Raw genomic sequence first — 17581 nt, 5'->3', positions numbered from 1 at the left:
CAAGTGCTTTCTAAATTTCACTACCATCAAGATAAAAAGCTTCTGCACAGCAAAGGAAACAATCAACAAAACTAAAAGGCAACCAACGGAATGGGAAAAGATATTTGCAAATGATATATCGGACAAAGGGCTGGTATCCAAAATCTATAAAGAGCTCACCAAACTCCACACCCAAAAAACAAATAACCCAGTGAAGAAAATGGGCAGAAAACATGAATAGACACTTCTCTAAGGCAGACAACCAGATGGCCAACAGGCACATGAAAAGATGCTCAACATCACTCCTCATCAAGGAAATACAAATCAAAACCACACTCAGATATCACCTCACGCCAGTCAGAGAGGCCAAAATGAACAAATCAGGAGACTATAGATGCTGGAGAGGATGTGGAGAAACGGGAACCCTCTTGCACTGTTGGTGGGAATGCAAACTGGTGCAGCCACTCTGGAAAACAGTGTGGAGGTTCCTCAAAAAATTAAAAATAGATCTACCCTATGACCCAGGAACAGCACTGCTAGGAATTTACCCAAGGGATACAGGAGTACTGATGCATAGGGGCACTTGTATCCCAATGTTTATTGCAGCACTTTCAACAATAGCCAAATTATGGAAAGAGCCTAAATGTCCATCAACTGATGAATGGATAAAGAAATTGTGGTTTATATACACAATGGAGTACTACATGGCAATGAGAAAGAACGAAATATGGCCCTTTGTAGCAACGTGGATGGAACTGGAGAGTGTGATGCTAAGTGAAATAAGCCATACAGAGAAAGGCAGATACCATATGCTTTCACTCTTATGTGGATCCTGAGAAACTTAACAGAAACCCATCGGGGAGGGGAAGGGAAAAAAAACCCAAAAAACAAAGAGGTTAGAGTGGGAGAGAGCCAAAGCATAAGAGACTCTTAAAAACTTAGAACAAACTGAGGGTTGATGGGGGGGTGGGCGGGAGGGAAGGGGAGGTGATGGGTATTGAAGAGGGCATCTTTTGGGATGAGCACTGGGTATTGTATGGAAACCAATTTGACAATAAATTTCATATATTAAAATAAATAAATAAATAAATAAATAAATAAATAAATAAATAAATAAATTTCACTACCATCAGTAGCAATGTATGTACCTATGATTTATACAGTGACTTTCACCAGCACTTAGGTATCAGCAGTTTTTACTGGAGAGGAGTGCTAATCTCATGGAGACAAAATTTCTGTGATTTCATACTAACAGAATCTCATTAGTATTATTTTAATCTGCATTATTATTACTATTGTTACATGCTTTAAAATTTTGCTAATCATATTTCCTATTGTGTGGATTGCCTCTGGAGGTTATCTAAAAGATTCATATGTGTTTTTTTAATTAAATATAATAAATAATATATTTAATATCAGTATTTTGCAATGTGACTTTTTTTGTTACTTCAAAACTTGGGTAATGATCCCATGTCTGACAAATAAACAATATCCCCAAAATTTGATTTTTTTTAATCTATTTAATCCACCTGGAATGTATTTTGGCATGTGTTGTGAGATGTGTATCTAAATTACTTCTATTTCAAACTCTAACACCATCACCATTTATTACATACTTCTTCCCTTTCCCATTGCTCTATAAGGCTCTATTCTTTTTTTTTTTTAATGTTTTTACTTATTTTGAGAGAGACAGAGCATATACTTTTGAGATGTGGGGGAGGGAGAGAGAGAGAGGGAGAGGGAGAATCCCAAGCAGGCTCTGTGTTGTCTGCATAGAACCTGACGTGGGTCTCAATCTCACAGTGAGAGATCATGACCTGAGCCAAAATCAAGAGTTGGACACTCAATTGACTGAGTCACCCAGGCACCCCTGTAAAACTGTATTCTTACACATTAAACTCTTATATATAACATGCTGAGACTTTCTATACTTTCCTAGATCTAGCACAGTATCAAAAAAGTTAAATTAATAATTTTCTACTATGATTTGATATCTGGAATGGCTTTTCAACATTTATACTGTCTTTTTAAAAATATACCTTTATTCTCATTAGCTTATTTTCCCAAATAGATTTTTATCATTCTATCACCTTCTAAGAAAATCCAATTGAGGCTTTTGAGACTATACTAATATTTATAAATTAATATGGAAAGCTTTAATAACTTTATTTATCTTTATATCTGGAAACATAACCTACCTCTTTACTAACTCAAAATAAACAACATTTATTTTTTATTCTTTATTTTATAGAAAGACAGTGCATGCAAGCAGGGGAGCAGGGCAAAGGGAAAAAGAGAGAGAGAGAATCTCAAGCAGTCTTCATGCTCAGCATGGAGCTTGACTTAGGGTTCGATCCCACAACCCTGGGATCATGACCTGAGCCAATGTCCCGATGTCAAGAGTCAGATGCTCAAACAACTGAGCCACCCAAGCGCCCCACAATAAACAATATTTTAAAGATATGTTCAATACTATATAATTAAAGGGCAGTATGAGATAATGGAAAAAATGAAGACTATGGAGTGAGGTACACACATACACACATATATATCTAAGCTCAAATCCTGTGTGACCTTGGGCAAGATGTTTAGCCTCTCTGAGCCTTACATATTTCCTCTATAAACTGAAGGTAGTGGTACTTCTAGAATGGATGGAAAGAGTAGGGATAATGTATATCCCTACATTGGAGCTGTATAGCTCCAAAGCTATTAAAGCATTTATATACCCTATAAATATTAGCTATGATCATAATTTTCAATATAAAATGTGTTTAGTAATAAGATTTTACAAAGTTCTTTCATGTGTATTATCTCACTTGTTCTGTTGATCTTCACAAAACTCTACTGGATGATGATAATGATGTTATTACCACTGTTAATACTAAGACCTAATACGTACACATGTATCTTCTTTTAAATCAAAAACACAAGCTCATTTCATATCATCATGACATATATAAATGTATTTGTAGATTATTTATATTACACAATTACCTTGTCCCTGAATACTTTATGATTTTTTTGTTGTGATAATTATAATTGCCCTTTCTTTATATTTTCTATTAGCTTTGCTTGTTTAAAGGAATGCTTTTGATTTTAGTTTGTTTCATGCTCAACAGTTTTATTGAGATCTTTATTCCCTTTAAAATTATTGTTTATTCTTTTGGTTTTCTGGGTTTTCACATTTCCAAATTATATTCCATGTTATAGGATTGCATATTAATAAAATCAGCCACTTAACTGAAAAATGGAAAAACTAAGACTAGTTATCTCTCATGGTATCATGATATAGTAAAATCTTCCTGTTGGAAAATAACTTTAAGAAGATCATTTAGGTATTACTAGCCAGTTTTTTTTAGCTTGCAGATTGTATTAAGAATTTTCTGGGGGCTCTGAGCCTGAGTGTCTCTGTCGGTTAAGTGTCTAACTTCGGCTCAGGTCGTGATCTCATAGCTCGTGAGTTCAAGCCCCGCATGGGGGGGGGGGCTCTGTGCTGACAGCTCAGAACCTGAAGCCTGCTTTGGCTAACACACAGTGTGACAGAAAGAGGAATCAATGAGAAGGCATACATCTCTATTTTTTCTTTGTGGGCTTTAAATATTATTCTTGGGGATAAAGAATAAAGGAATGAGTAGAAAGAAGTATAAACCGCATGCACTTACACACTTGGGAGAGTTTTGTACCCTTCTTGTCTCTTATTGCAGGGTGGCACGTTCTTTCTCATTATAACTTAGATTTCCCACTCCCAAATACATCTATTTTTTCCCGCCCCAGAATATCATTTCAGCTTTGGGAGGATAAATTTCTGTGTCTGGACTTGTCTTTCCCCAAATCTTCTCAGTAGGGTGCTCCCTTTTAAAATTAATAATAATGAAATACAATTTTGCGGGCGCCTGGGTGGCTCTGTTAGGCGGCTGTCCTCGGCTCAGGTCACGATCTCAGGGTTCGTGGGTTTGAGTCCCACATTGGGCTCTGCGCTGTCAGCGCAGATCCTCTGCCTCCCTCTCTCTGCCCCACCCCTGCTCTCTCCCTCTCTCATTCTCTCTCAAAAATAAACAAACATTTAAAAAATTGAAAAAAATACCATTTTTTCATTGAATCAGTTGGTTAACACTATCAAAATAATCCACTCCCAAAAGCAATCCAAATAAAAGAATCTACTGATACCTCAAAAATGCTTCTTTTTTTACTCAATCATGTTTTGCTTTTAAATCAATTACAAGGACAAAACAAAACTAGTAATAAAGGTTCAAAACAATGACCAAGATGATACAATTATTTTCACTGCAGAGCCAGACAATTAGCTTCAGGTATGGTTTCATTACTCACGGGGAAAATGATTAGAAGTGGATGGATTGACACTGTCCCCACTGTCAGCACTCTCGCTGCTGGAAACTTCATCATCTGATTCCCGCACAGAGGAGCAGGGTGAAGAGCCGTCAACTTCTTCAAACTTCCTCTTTAAAATTCCACTCATAGCTGCAGCGCTGTCACATGTACCTGTAACAGGAACGGGAGCAATGAAGCATTGAAATATTTGACCGCTAGATGTGTAGCCAAGGTCTCCAGAGTCATTTTTATGTGTTTTTTTTTTTTTTATACATGAGCTGAGTCTTTCCTTGAAAGGATCACTAAGCAGTTTTTTTTTAATATTTTCAAATTAACAAAAATTAAAATTAAAATTAACAAAATTGAATTAACAAATTCAAATTAACAAAAATTAAAATTAAAATTAAATACGAGCAATTGACCATTTGGTTACCAACATGTATCATTTTTTAAAGACACAGCTTATTTTAATATAATTTCTCTATTCTTTTTTGTTGGCAAATTGAGAAAATCTACCTGAGTCCATGAAATCCTGTAATGAAAAAAGTGTCAATATCCCCCAAAGTCTTAAATGATTATTGCCTTACATAAAATTCATCCAGAAGAAACACAGATAAGTATGTAAAAACCTCATACTCAAGTTTTAAAATGCAAGAGCCTAATTAGCTGAACACAACAAAGCATATGAAATCGGTTCTAAATTTTAGGTAGTTTCCATTTCAATACTGCAATTAGATGAAATGTGTTCCCATGATACCTGGTTACCAAAGCTGTTTCCACTGTTTCAGAAACTTCCTAAGGCTATTTACCTGGGAAACAGCCTTTAGTGGGCAGGGGGAAAGGTGGGGGTAGTTTCTCCTAAATGCTTTCTCTAGGATGAATGGGCTTTCCTCTCTCCTTGGGCTGCCCTTTCTCCACCTTCCCCATTTACCTTGACATATGCACAGTCAGCTAAAGAGCATAAACTTTCCTTGCAGTGTAAGGATATTTCGGGGAATAACCTATATATAAATTAGCTTAGATATGTATGTACATGGTCTTCCATTGCTAAATTAGGTTAACTTAGCTAAAAGTATTACTAAGTTGATTCCATGCATTCCAACTTCTATCTCATTTACGTCAGCTAATTTTAAGTCTCATTTGAGTTCGTGAAACCGTTATCTCCTTTTCCTGCCAGAGTGAAGCCATCAGTCCTGTTGATCAAGAGAAAGCAAGACCCTTGAAACTATTCTAGATACTGCCCTCAGACATCTCTGAAGTCACCCCTTCTCTGTGAAGATCACACAGCAAGGCAGCACGCCCAGGTCCCCTCAGCTGAGCCAGCTCTCTCGAAAAGTCTAATTCTGTAGTTTTTAAAGTGGGTTACTTGGATTAGCAGAATCAGCATCACTGGGGAGGGCCACTGGCCCCACTTCAGATCTACTGAATCAGACACTTCCAGGAGGTAGTGCCTGGCACTCTGTGTACTCATATCGGAGGACCACTTGTCTAATTTCTAGTCTGCTCTCCAGCAGCTCCCTTCCTTGGGGGTGTCCACTTCCTAGAGAGTGACAAAACCCAGTACTTAAAACCTAGTCAAAATCTCTTCTTTGGCCATCTTTGTGTGTTTTCTAGTAAAATTAAATATAGTATTAAATGTCTCATAAGGATTTATCATTAATTTCAATATTTTCCATTCATCTGAGTACATGTTGAGTTACTGGTATGTATATGCTTGACTCCTTGGGTGGAGTGGGTGACACAAAAGGGAGGAGAACATGTTCCCTGCCCTCAAGGAGCAAACACCCACTATGCGGCTCCATCAAACTGAGAGTACTCCCAAATTCATGTTCTACTGCCTTGTTTTACTAAACCACGTCTTTTACATGACTTATATTAACAATGGAGAGAACAGACGCCATAAGAAGATATTGCACTGTCCACTCTTCTGAGAATAAAATCTCTATCCTGACTCTGATTTTACCACTATTCAAATTAGCATATTATTTTCTCTATCTTAAAGAGTGTGAAATGCATAAAATGTGCATGCATATTGCAGATCTGAGCAGGGCAAGAGAACAAAAGATATTTTAAGTAAAGTTCTTGAAATAAAAGTAGGACAGGATATAAATTTTAAAATGGTTCACTTCAAACAAGATGCAAAGTAATTCATGAGGGAGAGCCTCCAAGACACAAAGTAATATAAGATGGAAACCCATGTTTAAAAAGTACGTTCTTATAATAAGATAGTGCAATGGGAACAGTTACAAACCATATCCGTAAGTTCCCTCCATTCCCAACTTCCTTAGGAAAGGCAGATTTCTCAAGAACCGAAGACTTTCAATTGCACCACAGACAACAATGTTTCAATATGGTAAAGTGGTACTTGGTACTCTTCCTTGTTTGCTTCCTCAAGAATAAGAGGGGAACTTTTTGGAGGGATGACAAGGAAATTGAAAAGTCTCTTTTTCTTTTTGTTATTGTATTTTGGGACTGGCAAGCAATGGAGTTGAAGGTTAGATACAATTTCTGTCTACATCTTTAAGGCTGAAAGAACCTGAGCTAGACCCAGCTCAAAGGAAAGAAGGAACTGACCCTTTAGGTTGGGGTTAGTATATAAGCTAGAAATTAAAAATTCAAATAATTACAGGGGCACCTGGATGGCTCAGTCAGTTAAGTGTCCGGCTCTTGATTTTAGCTGAGGTCACAATCCCTAGGTCATGAGTTCGAGGCCAACTTCAGGCTCTGTGCTGGCATTGCGGAGCCTGCTTGAGATTCTCTCTCTCTCTCTGCCTCTCACCCACCTGTCTCTCACAAAATAAAGAAATAAACTTAAAAAAATTCAAATTATTACAGAAGTGCTTAACCTTAGCATATACATATGATAGTGGTTAAGTGCTGATTGCTTGTGCAGCAAACAAGCATAATACTTGTCTAGTTGCACTGCCTTTAAAAAATATTATGTGAGTGTAATAAGAGGTCATGACAAATCATGAGGCCAAATGACCCATCGCTTAAAGGAATGTAACCCTTCATTTAAACCCAACAGTGGAGTGGTAAAAAGATCATGTGGTTTCTTCTACATCGTCTACACTATCTCACTGGGGAAGAGAAGAATATGAGAATTTAGAGGGAAGGCCCTGTTAATAGAGAAGTTGTATATACCTGGTTTGCTTGTGTCCTGTATTGATTCAGAATTTGAGGACAATATGTGGCTAGTTAGGTACAGATGCTATAGGGAGTACAACGAATGCCTGTCTTACGGCTGCCACAGTTCCTTAAATATCCACTTATCATATTTTTGTTTCTAAAGATGAGGCATAATTAAACTTCATGGATGTGAAGCCAATGAAAAAGTGGTCAACATTTCAAATTGGCTTTATATAGCATCAAAGCCCAGGGAACAGAAGATAAATCTGGACAGGCATTAATCTGTTCTAAATGTGAGAAGCTGAAAATCTAAGCCTCAATAACAGCCATTTTAACACAGCTACTGTTTTCCAATTCATGAAACATATGCTAGTCAAGAGCATCACCATTTCTCATTTGGACTAGGACAAGAGCCTCCTAATTACTCTCTCCCATCCACTACTGTTTGCTTTAGATGTGTTTTCCAGGTTGCAGGCAGAATGATAAATCTAAAATGCAAATCTGATCATGTGAGTCTATAGCTTAAAACTCTTAAGTGGCTTTGGATTGCCTTAGGATGAGTTCAAAATCCTCAAAATGGCTTATAAAGTCCTTAACAATCTACTTTACCTAACCTCTTCATCTTCATTTTGAGCCATTGCCTTGTTGCCAGTATTTTAGCTCTAATAATCTTTCAGTTTCTCCAACCTGCCATTTCTCTCTGGCTTCCAGGCCTTTTGATATATTGTTCCTTCTGATCCCCTTTTTAATTCTTTTCCCATAGCAATTACCATCTTCTAAATCCATGTTATTTATTTATATATTTCGATGTTTATTATCTATCGCTTTCATCCCCTGCTACAAGATACAAGGGCAAGGATCTTTGTTTTCTTTACTGAGTGCCAATGGTTTAGAACAGTGTCTTATATATTATAGATGCTCAATAAATATTTGTTGATGAATGCATAGAACCCTTCCATTTCTATACTTTAATTACTTATCAGTGTCTGTTTTCTCTGCGAGACTGAAAGCTCCATGAAGCAGAAATCAAGTTCATCTCATTCACCACTCTCTCTTTCCTTACTAACAAAATATCTGGCATTTTTGATTGGATGAGAATCAAAATGAAAGATGAAATTGACCTCAAAACGTCATACATTTTTTTTTTTGCTTGCAAGCAGCCCAAAAGCAAATTCTAGCTAACTTAAGCACAAAGACATCTGTTGGAAAAATACTGAACTAGTTCATGCAATCTAAGATAGAGCTGAAATCCAAAATTAAAGGAATGCAGGAGTAAGGACAGCGTCTAAGGTTATGACTGTAGAAATTCCTTATCTTTTTTCTAGAGCACCACTGTTACCAGGTTTAAGTCCAGCAACTTCTCTCTATGTCTCACAGTTCAAGTTTAGTGTTCCGAGGAGTGAGTAATGTTTTCGCCCATCCTGGGTGAGGGGTCAGTCCTTTGATCACTCAACTACATGGCCGGAAGGCAAAGAGCCACCCAATTAGGTACTACTCCAGAGAATCTTACTCAGAGGCCTCAATAAGTTCAACTGTACTTCAAAGCCAATATTTTCTTCTTGTCTAACACTGATTTATCCTAATTTTTTCATTCATTAATAGAGTCCATGAATTCACCACTTGGACAGCTTCCCCTTTCTCTGCACCCTCGTGCCTTTTCTATTGCCAAATTAATAACCACTTCATTATAAAACTCCAATAAGCATCTTGTGATCTTGGATCTCTGCTATTCTTCACTAACATATACTATTGCTCTCAACTTTTTATTAGATATAACCATTGTTCAGAAGTGTTGGAGCACATTTAATGAAAAAGTAGTAGAGAGCTACAAATGTTTTCAAATCTCTACACACACACACACACACGCACACACACACACACACAAATACTGATGAACTACACTAGATGTTCTATGGTTACAAGTGCAATTCTTTTGTTTAATGTATTTCTGGAAAAATATCAGAAGACAGAAGGATGTAGACTGAAGTAAGTGGGAGAGCTTCACTAAGAATGCCAAATCAAGACGCTGGACGAAAATGTACATTTTAATGCATTTGGAAGAATGACTGAAGCTAACTTGGGTATTTGCTGGAATTATGTTCATATCACTCTCTTCTGACAACGTAAAAATTTCGTAGCTTTCATAGGTAACTCGTTTAGTTCTTACTATCCCACTTCTATTCACCTAATGTTTAACCCTGTTTTCATTTTTCATTCTGTCCTTATTTCATAATGCTTTGTTATGTGCTGTAAGGAAATTACCACAGAAAATATGCCTTAAGAATATCATCAATCCCAAATTCTGATGAGCAAGTTATCTGATTTGCAGAACCACTTTGGGGTTGCCAGATTTAGCAAATAAAAATATAGGACACCCAGTTAAATTTGAATTTTAGATAAAAGATGAAATCACCTTCAAGATATATTTGTATTTATTATTTGTAGTTTATCTGAAATGTAAATTTAATTGAGTATCCACAATTTCTTCTGACAACCCTAAGGGGTGTTCTCAGCTCTGGAGGAGAAAGAAGAATGACTAGAATGTAACAAAAACATCTACATACAAAATGCCACCTACTGGGGCACCTGGATGGCTCTGTAGGTAGAGCATGCAGCTCTTTTTTTTTTCTTTTAAGTTTATTTATTTATTTTGAGAGAGACAGAGAGAGAGAGAGAGAGAGAGAGAGAGAGAAAGAGAGAGAGAGAGAGAGAAAGCAGGAGAGGGGCAGAACGAGGGAGACAAAGAATCCCAAACAGGCCACAGAGCCCAATATGGGGCTCACTTCCATGAAGCGTGAGATCATGACCTGAGCAGAGGTCAAGAGTTGAAGAGCATGCAACTCTTGATCTCAGGGTCATGAGTTCATGTCCCACGTTGGGTGTAAGCCTTAAAAAAAAAAAGAAGAAAGAAAGAAATACCACCTACCACCTGGAGCTACATTATCTGAATATTCCTGTCCTTTACCAAACAGATGAAACTGAATAAATAAAACCTGAAAGGTAATTAGGGTGAATCATGAGTTTAACAAATAATTAAAGAAAGGTGAGGGGGTGAGTACTGGTTAAATAGATTAAGGGAAGGCCAGACCTATCACTGGTGCGGGAAGAAGTGAATTTAAAAGGAAGTAATTCTGGCATGGCAAGAATTTCCTTCTATGAGAATGAGGAGATCTTTTTAGTGAAATGCTATCTCCTCCCTGGCTTGGTGGAAAAAAAAAAGATGAGCTGTGAGTTTGTGGTTCATCTGACCTGGTAATTCTTTATTCCATGGAGACTGCCGAGACCAAAAACCTTCCATGGTACTCCCTTAGGGAAAAAGGGATACATCTAGAACCCTTCTGTTCACTTTCTTGTGGGGGCCTGGGTTTGTCCTTTGCATTGCTGCCTTGCTAGTTTTGTAGTTAAGCAAAGTGAGAGTCCTCTCTAACTGCAAGGGTCATTAACAAAGACACTTTCACCTTGGTGACGTGACATACATCAAATGGCACATTCCCCTGCATTACATGCCATGGAGGACATCTCTCCATGACTTCTCAAAGAACAAAATAATTTATTTTATGACCTCATCAAATTCTTCCAACAAGCACAAAAAGCTAAGAAACTATGATAAAATTCTACTCCAAGGACTTTGCTAAGACGAGGCTGCTTGCTTCCATCAGCAGTGGGCTTCAGGCCCAGGAAACACCAGTGTCAGGATTAAGTTGCATGGAAAGAAAAGCTTACTTTTCTTTACTTTCACTCAGAATGGAAAGCAATTTTGATGCTTCTTCTGGTTGCTTCACCAAATTCAAATGAAGAGCTGAGCAGCACTGCAAACAGATTGACGAAAATACTGGTGTGTGGCTCATCTGTGATAGCAGGTGGGAAAAGCCTAACTGGCAAAAGCAAAATTATTCACAATGTCACACTTTATCAGCCAGATTGTTACTGGGCCAGATAGAGGATGAAGAGGACAGTTGCTCAATTGATGGCGTATAGGTCTTATTCCAATACTTAAGAAAGCAAAGCTTAGCTAAAAAAAAAAAATCATACTGTGTTATTTTGAATCCTTGGGTGCAATATCTTTAATTATCCAGATGTGTTCCTAACTATTGGGATACAATTTTAATCAACTTAGTTTGTATTAAATCCTTTTCATCCCCAATTATTTTTTTAAACCATGATGTTGAGTAATTTGTTATGTTTGGCCCTAACACTGACATTACTACTGCCCTGACACTATTCTGTTAATCAAGCACAGACTATAGACTAAAGTCTCTGCTAAATGAGATAATCATTATTTGAAGAAGTTGGCATCAGATGCTATGCCTTTGAACACTCATCGCTCCACACGTTCTCAGAATGCTTATGCATTTCTCTTATTAAAAAAGAAAAGAGGGGATATCTTTTTCCACAATACTAAGGCCATTTCTGCTTTAACCCATTTGGCAAGAAACTGACATATCCGCCTCCAAGAGGATAGGGATTTGGCAAAGATTTCACAAGGTAAAATCCTGCAAGGTGTTTCCACGGGGCACCACCAATGTGAAAAATGCTGCTGGTGGCTTGCCAATGTGACAAGCGCAAGTTGGCCAAATACACCTCTTGCCCAGGTGCCTGTTTAAGCCAAGAACCCTGGGGGCACTCCTGTCTAATGAATATTTTTGTTGGAGAAATGATTGCAGGGTTCCCCAATTATGTATGAGTTCCTTGTGCCAGAGTTGCCTGTGACCTTGAGTTAAAGGTCTGAGTTACTTTATGTGCTTTGGATCTCAAAATTTTTGCAGCTTGCTGATCTGCAGCTTGAGAATCTTATGAAAGAAATGAATGCTTTCCACAGAAAAAAGGGCAAATAAGTACAAATGCATGCCATCTATCCACGGACTCCCTGGTCAAGAGCCTCCACTCTGGTGATTTATCCCACTTCCTCAGCTTGGGTGGATATTCAGAACCTGGAGAAATGATTTCTTATGGACACATTAGTTCAAAGTATCAAAGAAGCTTAAGAATCTCTTGTCTCTTGTTCCTTTTACCACCAGGGTCATCCACTTCCTAGAGAAGGGGTCTTTCCAACTTCTTCGGTGTCTTCTACTCTCAGGGAGACATTCCATAACAATTTTAGGGGTTCCTTCACTGTTTTCTTGGCTACCACCTACTACTCTAAAACGACTACCCCAAACTGACCTCCTCTATAACTCTGTATCTTGGTGGATGATTCTGGGTTGCAGTACACTCTCCCCAAAACAGTGTCTGTCTTTCCTAAAAGGTAGTTGGAGTGCCTTGATACATTTATAATACTGGTCAGCTTTTAGTGAGCACCGACCATGGGCTAGGCTCTTTGTACCTATACTCTGTAATCTTTTTCCCAATCCTCCAAGGTTATTTTAACAAAAGAAAGCAAGCTTTCAGAAATCTAGATCATTTTCCCAAAAGACCTCACCCAAACTTTCCCTTAAAAATATTCCCTGACCAGCACCCCACTGGGTTAAGTGATCTCTCTGTATTTCACAGCTCCCAGTGCTTATCACTCTTTATCATAATTGCTGGCTTGCCTGCCATTTTCTCACACTTGACTGTAAGGTTCCTCATGGATTGAAGATGTACTCCAGTGCTTGCTCAGTAAATGAATGGCCATCAATTTGGAGTCTAATCCTGGATGAGCTACTAACGAGTGGCCTAATTTTAAGTAAGAGGATTACCTCCTTGGGTCTCAATTTCCACTTCTGTCAAAATAAGGGGCAGACATAACTAGTGAGAATGGCTCTAATGCAATGCATTCCCCACTACCTGGTCATAAAAGCCATAAAAGCTTGGTCATATGACTCTATCTGGCAGGGGGGCCCCAAGAAGTTTTCCATGTTACCTGCCATTGAGATTAGTTACCATCCATATAAGAAAGACAGAACTTGGTTTTTAACCCCTCTTAACCCTAAGCATTGTTCATTAGTTGGTATTTGGCAACATGGCATACTAGAATACATGTGAACTAGAAGCCAAAAGTCCTGTCCTCCAGGATGTTCTTTTAGTTAGCAAGAGCAGACACAACTAACCAAGGACATGATAAGGCTTTTAAAACTGTTGAAAACTGATCAAGTGCTCATTGTAAGCCTATTTTTCTTACTCTAACAAAAGTGCCAATGAAAAATTTATTTTATGTGCTTGCTATTAAGGCTAAAGAACAGTACTTAGCCTAATTCCTTTGGCGAATAGCAATACTTACGCATTCAGGGAAAAAAAAGACCTCACATACTTAGAAGAATTTAGAATTATTACTGCAACACTGAGAGATAACATTTTTTTTTCCTCCTTAGCACTTAAGAAGTTTCTCTTCAGTCTTTTAGAAAGCTTCTGATTAAATAATAAAGTAGACTAGCGAGTGTAGATCAAAGGGTATTTAAGGGATATGATATCCTTTTCTTCCAGAAGAATCATAAGAATAGTCCAAAGGGAAAGGAACTTTGAAAACATTTTCCCCATAAAGTACTCTAAAGTGGACATCAGAGTAAAATATGGCCAAGCTTTGAGACCATACCCATCTAAGCACTGGGATCCTGCCAAAGACACTGTGCAAAAAATAGAGGAGATTTTTAAAATTAGAATAAGTGGAAAAAAGTACTTTGGACATGCTTTAAAATGAATCACCACCTTAAGGCAAGATATAGATTTTACTACCTGAGGTAGAGAACGAGTTATTCAGCCTCCAGAGCACACTGCATTATAGAGCAATTAGTAAAAATAATATAGACTGTAAGATTAAATACCTGGGTTTTCAAGTCTCAGTGAAGGTTCTACTGGCACAGATGAAAACTGGTTCAAAATGGAAATAAGTCACATCAAATTCATACAATCTTCTAAAATTTGGAAACTCACTATTTAGAGAAGTTTCACCATTCAAACAAGTTTGACAAAAGCAGAGTCATGATACTCTTTCCCATCAATTATCCAACATTTGTTATCAATGTGTATTTATCAAAAAGCACTTCTGGGTGTGCTACTATTAAAATAACTTTTTTAATTAAATTTTTTTTAATTTAAATTTTATTTTTTAAAGAGAGAATGCACATGTGCAAGAGAGAAAGAGAGGGAGGAGGAGATGGAGAGAGAAGGAATCCCAACGAGACTCCACGTTCAATGTGGAGCCCGACTTGGGACTCGATATCACGACCCTGTGATCATGACCTGAGCCGAAATCAAGAGTTGGACACTCAATCAACTGAGCCACCAGGTTGCCCCAACTATTAAAATAATTTTAAGTAAAAAGTGTCGATATATTTTTTAAGTTTCTTTTGAAAAATTCTTGTGACTATATCAGTTGACACAGTATTTCTTCTTTTTAAGATTTATTTTTGTGAGAAAGAGAGGAGAAAAAGTGCACATGCGTGCACGTGATTGGGGAGGGGCTGAGAGAGAGTGAGACAGAAAATCCCAAGCAGGCTCCACATTGTCAGCACAGAGCCCAATGTGGAGCTTGATCTCACAAACCATGAGATCATGACCTGAGCCAAAATCAAGAGTCAGAATACAGTATTTCTAAACATCATTATGATACAGAGGAACTTTAAAACAGCAAATCTGTGACACAGAGATTGTTTCATGATTCAGAGAAATAGCATCTTTACCACATGAGTTGGAATCAGACTAGGCTGCAAAACAGCATTGGATCTGCAAACATTTCTTGGGCATCTACTGTGTGCCAGGCTCCCTCTATAATTGAAAAGTTCATGGTCTATGGATGAGACAGGAACTCTGGATGGAGCAGAGATGAATAACTATACCTTGGTCATGTAAAGTCAACATGGGAATGGGAAAAAGTAGAGCAAAGGCACATTGATGAAAATTTTTAAAGCAATAAAGGATATAAAATGAGAGCTTATAAAAGTACATACTGTCACAACATATGTGAGGATCTTTGTGGAGACTGTGCTTCCAGTTGGAAAAATTCAAGGTATCTATGAAGCCACATATAGTTTGAACTTTGATGGCTATGGTGACTGCCTTCTCTACTTGCCACATCTCAATAGAAGATGGTACGAGGGAGGTATGACTTTCAATAAATTCCTCATGGGTTTCTACTTTTGGAAAACACGTCTTTCCCTCATCTGCCGAAATCTAAGATGTTTCATCAAGAGTCTCTGTAACTACAGGTTTGAGCTGAACGTGTCTTATCGGCACCAGGGAATCAACTCCTATGGGTTGAAAAATCATAATATTAGCTAACATTTATAATGTTATTATGTGCTGGGCATGCATTGTGCAATTTCATTCCCATAAAAACCACAGAGATGATCATCCCACGTTGCAGATGAAGATGAGGCTTACAGATTTCAAGTGTCATATCCAAGGGCACATGGATTGTAATTGACAGACCATGTCCTGGAAGTGACACAGGGTTGGAATTTAAACCTTACTTCCCAACCACTAACCTGTTCAGCTTCTTCGCATTCCACGACATACTTTGAACTCACATACCCAAGAAACTATATAATAAAGGCATTTACCTATCAAGAAAACAACAGAATATTTTCCTGGCTGTTTAGTTGTTCCTAAATTGCCCTAAATTTATAAGGCATTATTATATTAAACAAAATTACCCAGGTTTGTTGAAGTACTTCTCAGGTTCTTTGAAATACTAATGGTATTCTTCAAAAGAAGACCAGAATATGAAGCTTTCCCCCAATACTTTGTACTAGTTCTTATTCTTACAGAGTATCTTTTGACACTAAGTTTATGGAACCAACATTCCTTCACATCATCAAAGCTCTTCAGAGTGTATGAGAACACCTATTGATCTAATGGAAATAAGTAACTCCAAAGTGTCTGAGAATAGTTAACATTCAAAAAAACTTGTTTCACATGGACTGAAAGATATACTATATAAAAATACAAAGCTTCTTGTCATCAACAGCTGTGGCCACTTTAGAATGAATGAATGTCTTGCGTGCCAACATTGTTGGTCAAGAAACCAGTTTCTGGCATAGTGCTATTTGTAGTTATTTTGCTTTCTCTGAGAGACTGCAGATAATAAGATGTAAATACTAATACCTCGTGAATCCACTTGAACTTCCATTTAGCTATAGCTTTACTCAGCATGACTACAGATAAAGATAGCGGCAATTATTGGAGCTTAATGAACATTTTTAAAAATAAGTACCAAGGTCTCCCTTCTACTTGTTCATTTTGAAATCATTGTTTATTTTCAGGGATATCATTTAATTGTAAGATTTCTCCTCAAATCTCAGCCGCAGTTGTTCTTTGTTACAGTCAGAACCTGATGAGTTGTCTTGAATAGAACTGTTTTTCCTTCTCCTATAAAAGGATGTCACAGCACAAGAGCACTGCAGTGTTTTTTTTTATAATAAACTTGTAAACTAAGAACCTGGCCTGGAAGCATGGTACTAGCTTCCTTGTTATCTTAACATATACATTGTATTAGTGAATTTTCAAAAACATGAAGATTGATGGCTCAGTTGTGTTAACTTTTTTCGTATGTTACTGGGGAAAATGTAAAGTATGTGTGTCACGCACGCACACACAACACATTTCTGCACCAATACGTGGATTCATAAGCTTGCATTGAGATAAAAGATTGTTCAAGTAGCAACTCTTCCTAGCTAGCATGGTGGTGGGAGGTGGTGAATCTCAGAGCCCCAGGATTTGAGAATGAAATAGACCATAACCTCCAAAATTGGCAAGAATAGGTATAGGACAACAATTTTTATTCAAATGCCACACAAAAAAATTGGTCTGTGTGTTTCCTTTGGTATATCTGTTGGAGATTCCTCATTTCCCTATTAGGCAAAGTATTTCAAATTCTTGCTAATGGTATAACATGCCAGATTCTCATGGTAGCAACAAGAACTGGAGTTCAAACATGATTTTCAATATCCTGAAGATAAGAAAAATTAAGATAAATGTTATTTATTTTTTATGTTCCTATACTTACTATACTGTGTATGTGCAGGTATCAGAAGTTCAATACATAGGAAAAGTACGGAGTGATGTTTACCTCCCTCTCTTTGCCCACCAAAGTCCAAAAGATTTAGGATTTAATGTAAAACCAAGTTCATAAACTTGATTTTTAAATTGTTCTCAGATAAAGAGCAATTATTAACTATATTAGAAAATAATAAGTAGTAACATGGGAAAAGAGTAAAATTATAAAAAG

At 37.4% G+C, this 17581-nt stretch overlaps 1 protein-coding gene across 2 annotated transcripts in view; it reads right to left on the bottom strand.

Annotated features, from left to right (window-relative positions):
* The window catches only part of CSRNP3 (cysteine and serine rich nuclear protein 3), a 219686-nt gene that overhangs the window by 88189 nt on the left and 113916 nt on the right, over positions 1 to 17581 (bottom strand). For both annotated transcript variants that reach the window (XM_043576935.1, XM_043576936.1), the window contains one exon: positions 4309 to 4479. In XM_043576935.1, the coding sequence (XP_043432870.1) occupies positions 4309 to 4479 (171 nt within the window). The remainder of the gene's footprint in view (positions 1 to 4308; positions 4480 to 17581) is intronic.

Source organism: Prionailurus bengalensis, chromosome C1 (genome assembly GCF_016509475.1).
Source record: "Prionailurus bengalensis isolate Pbe53 chromosome C1, Fcat_Pben_1.1_paternal_pri, whole genome shotgun sequence".
NCBI classification, from domain to species: Eukaryota; Metazoa; Chordata; class Mammalia; order Carnivora; family Felidae; genus Prionailurus; species Prionailurus bengalensis.
Note: the sequence above shows the minus strand (reverse complement) of the source record. Positions and strands in the feature narration are given on the sequence as shown.